At 44.1% G+C, this 5,000-nt stretch overlaps 1 protein-coding gene across 1 annotated transcript in view; it reads right to left on the bottom strand.

The window, feature by feature from the left end:
- The window catches only part of LOC308381284 (glycine receptor subunit beta-like), a gene marked incomplete at both ends in the record, with an annotated part of 14,511 nt that extends 10,083 nt beyond the window's left edge, over positions 1-4,428 (bottom strand). The window contains 2 exons of the mRNA XM_080858831.1: positions 682-788; positions 4,325-4,428. Of these exons, the coding sequence (XP_080714957.1) occupies positions 682-788; positions 4,325-4,428 (211 nt within the window). The remainder of the gene's footprint in view (positions 1-681; positions 789-4,324) is intronic.
- Between the last annotated feature and the right edge of the window lie 572 nt (positions 4,429-5,000).

Genomic DNA, 5,000 nt, shown 5'->3' on the forward strand with positions numbered 1-5,000 from the left:
TATACCACACTAAAAGGGAAATGCAGTAAATTAACAGCAGTGGAAGTAATTACCATGAATGGGTTTGGGAGAAAGTCTCTCAGAGTAATGGGCTAATAGTTCACCCTTATGAATATTACATGAAACCAAATCATAGCACCGGGAAGATTTAAAGATTTGGATCCTGTGAAAATGAAAACGTTGCCTATGTAAACACTTTCACACAAAACAGCTGCACACACACAAAGATTACTTCTGCACCGAAAATTGGGATGTTTCATTAAAAGGTTCCTACGAGAGACGTAAACTGTACGCTATACTGTACGATCTCAATTGAAAAGACATAAACAGAAATAATCGAAGCAGTTTGTAGCCCTCAAAACATCCTCACCTATTTCATCCTAATGATTCCGCTGCTTTAAAACTAATTTAATTAATTCTAGATTCTAAATTCTAATTCTAAATTCTAAAGTAATTCTAGAAGATCCAAATGTCAAATTCAGTGTGTGCAGCACTGCATGCTTATTTCGTGCCGTGTGTGCTATCTGGGCTCATCCACCAGAATCACATAATCTGATACGACTGATCTGGATGAACCAGCAGCTTGGCAGGTAATCTCACAACAAACAAACAAAAATAAGGGACTATGATGACCAGGCCAGATTAAATCAGTATTAGAGTTGGGGCAGTTAGGACACAAACCTTTAAAGTTGGGCCTTATGCGGGAGTCATACGTAACCAACAGTCTGTTGAGGATGTTGCTGGTTGAATTGTCAGGGACTCGATCCAAGTCCTCGGCTGACAGCTGCCTGTCGATATAAACAAACCAAATATTATACAAAATCTCCAGAGCCTCCAGTCTGTGCTTATATTGCTTCAGTTTTAAAAGATTTGATGAAAAAGAAACACTTCAGGCCGGTTCCTATGTTTGGAGCGGGTGATGCTGAACTGGTTTGATCCGGTCCCGCTGGTCCTGTGGTGTTGAGGGGTGCGGGGAGGCAGGCCGGCTGCAGGTGATGGAAGTGAGTGTGTGTGTTGGGTGTGACGTGGCTGTGTGTGCGTGCCTGTGTGTGTTTGGATGTTTCAGGGAGCTTTAGCCCACAGCCCAGCGCTGCTCCTGCCGATGAGTCAAACGCCACTGACAAGGGCAGAGAGAGAAAAAGCCCAAACCCCCCCGTCACACACACACACACACACACACACATACATACATACACACACACACACACACACACACACACACACACACACACACACACACACACACACACACACACACATACACATACACACACACACACACACATACATACATACACACACACACACACACACACACACACACACACACACACACTCTCTCACACACACACACTCTCTCACACACACCACCCTCGCCGCATTTTACTCACAGGCCACTACGCTACACCGAACACTATAATAATAATAATTAATAATAATTAATTTTATTTTTAACGCACTTTTCATTCACAGGAATCTCAGAGTGCCTACATATTAGAAACTTACTATAATAATACAATAAAATAAAAATGGTTAACATAAGCATAACAGAAAAGATTTAACACAAGGCCAGAAATGCCTTCCTGAATTTTTTTTTTCAAAAAGTCCAGCTTTAAAGTCTGCGTTGCCCTAAGGTGGTCAGGGAGGCTGTTCCATAAGTGTGGCGCTGCCGAGCAAAAGGCCCGGTCGCCCATGGTGCAGAGCTTGGTTTTGGGGACGCGGAGGAGCGAGCTGTTTGAACACTACTGCTCTAACACCACATACCAGCACAGCCACTGCTGAGCCCACACAACTGGCAGCAAAACTGCTAACTACCACTAAACGACAGCTTATTATTTATTGGCAATAACATCCAATTCAATGGGAATCACTAGCTGACCCCTAGGATCAATTGCAGCACACGATATAACAGGCCAGTAATCGTAAGATCAATGCTATGTATTTCTGACGAAGAGAGCCAGTGCATTGCCTGGGTCTTCTCTATCATGGCTTCCGCCACACTGTAGCAATGCAGTTCCAACACAGACATATTAAATCCCCAACTCTTTGTGTTTCTCAGCCTCGTGCGGGGGCAGCTCCGTGGTACAGTGAGGCCAGACAGAAGTGCTCCTGTGGGCTGACTCTGGGGTGGGGGTGTGTGTGTGTGTGTGTTTGTGTGTGTGTGAATGTGTGTGTGAGTGTGTGTGTGTGTGAATGTGTGTGTGTGTGTGTGTGTGTGTGTGTGTGTGTGTGTGTGTGTGGATGGCCGTTATTGAACCGCAGCACATGCCCTGAGTTATAGTGAAGGATGGGAGCACACGCTCAGTGATGACTCGGGACAAATGGATCTGGGATGGAGCCTGCTGCCTCGACAGGAGAGGAGCACCAGGCTGAAAACACACAGCAGAGAGACCCTACACTCGTTCCCTATGAAACACAGCAACGACATCCTACACTCTACACTCATCCCCTATGAAACACAGCAGAGATCCTACACTCTACACTCGTTCCCTATGAAACACAGCAGAGATCCTACACTCTACACTCATCCCCTATGAAACACAGCAGAGATCCTACACTCTACACTCTTTCCCTTTGAAACACAGCACCGAGATCCAACACTCTACACTCGTCCCCTATGAAACACAGCACCGACATCCTACACTCTACACTCATCCCCTATGAAACACAGCATAGAGATCCTACACTCGGTCCCTAAGAAACACAGCAACGACATCCTACACTCATCCCCTATGAAACACAGCAACGACATCCTACACTCGTTTCCTATGAAACACAGCAGAGATCCTACACTCGCACAGAGATCCTACACTCATCCCCTATGAAACACAGCAACGAGATCCTACACTCATCCCCTATGAAACACAGCACCGAGATCCTACACTCGTTCCCTATGAGCTTCATACGAATGAACATGGTCAATAACAGGAAATAAAGTGGTCAATTGTATTGTATTGTTTTGCACTGTGGTATTGATTTGTGTTGTGTTGCATATTCTGAGTAATGTGTGTAAGCACAGTGAGAGCCACTGCACCAAGACAAATTCCTTTGTGCAAACTAACCTGGCCAATAAAAGCCGATTCTGATTCTGATTCTGAATACAATATGTCTGCTTGTGTGTTCTACATGAATGCGTGTAGCACCCTGGTGTTCTCTCTAATCTTCCCATCAGTGGTAATACATCCGATTAGCCCACTGGGTCTCTGGGGCTCCTGCTGGCTAGAGCCCTGAAGCCTCTGGCTCTCCGTGGGTCTTATCTGTGTGATTCCTAATAGTACAGCTCAGCTGACTGTGTGCACACAATCACAACCTGGTCACAGAGCACGTTCAGGCTCAGTACAGTTTCACGGTCAAGATGGGCTCAGACGACATTCACAACAGGGTTCCCACTCCATGTGGAGGGGGTTCAGAGTCAGAGGTAAGAGTAGAAGCCACTCTGTCATTTGCCAAGATTTATTTTAAAGCATTTAAGTAAGAGCTAAAAGCTTTTCCTTGCAGAAACCACCAATACGGTTTCTTTCACCACTACAAACACTCATATTCTATTAGCAACATCAGGATATTACAATACTTTACCATCCAGAAGTGTATAGAGGCCTATTCCAACAGCTAAATGCTAAATAGCCTTTTCACTCTATTAGCTAAGATGCTCTAGATAATAATAGATGCTTTAAGTCATCCTCAAAAATTGGATGATAAAAACATATTGTTTTATAATCACTGTGAGAGGCCAGTGAGACCAAACGATCTGAGCAGCTGAAATTCACTTTGCATAATGGTGACATCATATATATACAGTATATATAGACTTGCCAAGATTTATTTCAGAGCATTTAAGTAAGAGCCGTGAAACTGTACTGAACCAGTACCGTGAAACTGTATTGAAACATATTGTTTTATAATCACTTTGAGAGGCCAGTGAGACCAAACGATCTGAGCAGCTGAAATTCACTTTGCATAATGGTGACATCATATATATGAATAATAATAATAATAATTATAACAACAACAATAATGATAAGAGTTCTGGGTGAATCCACTACATTCTAATCTGACTGAAGGCAAGAAGCTAGACTGTCCCTATACCCAACGCAGACTGTGGCTGCTTTAATTGTGCAAGTGTGGGTGTGTGGACGAGGAGGGGACTGATACTGCAGCTCTATCTTTCTCATCTTCTCATGCTGAGCCCCGTACAGATGCTAGGGACACATCTACAGTCTTATGTGGGCAAATCTAGCATTATGTGTTCCCATCAGCAAGCATGTGTGTACCACCATGAAACATACAGTCAACAGAACTTGTGTGTATATTTGAGTTCACTCACGAGGGACAGATGACCTGTTTGCCCTTCTTCACCTTTTTGGCGGCTGATCCGTTCTCAGTGAAAAGGACCAGCACCAGAAACAGAGCGAGTTTACTCCACGCCATGAGTACTCCTGCAAACAGAGACAATATTATCAACCCTTGAGAATGAAAAGTCATAGTCGGATAGGTCTCAATTACAGTCTGTTCACATACTCTTTCTTCCAGACACACTTACATAGGCTACACACACACACACACACACACACACACACACACACAACTAATGAAATAACGTACCATCTCAAAAGGCATTAGTTAGCATAGACCTAATGTAAACAAATATGCATTTTCGATTTAGCATATCCTTTTCATGCAGAACAGACTGCAATCTAATAGCACAGCCCCAGCAGAATTAAAAAAAAAAAAAGAAAAAAAAAAGCTGCATCAGCAGACTCAGCCTAACAACCAGCTCTCATACACACGTGTGAGATGACGTGTGTTTCACGCTCTCCTGTGTAATCAATTAACCGCTACAGACACCCGAGAAGTGGTCGCAAAGCGGGGGAGTCAAAAGTCGGGACAGCATCCAACACGCGCGATCTCCTACTCCGCAGTGAAGCTCGCGAGCCCATTAATCATGTCCATCACCACCACAGGCAAAACCCCTCTCACAAAAACTACCTCGCGAATCGATA

The sequence above is a fragment of the Sprattus sprattus genome (assembly GCF_963457725.1).
Source record: "Sprattus sprattus genome assembly, chromosome: 20".
Classification (NCBI taxonomy): Eukaryota; Metazoa; Chordata; class Actinopteri; order Clupeiformes; family Clupeidae; genus Sprattus; species Sprattus sprattus.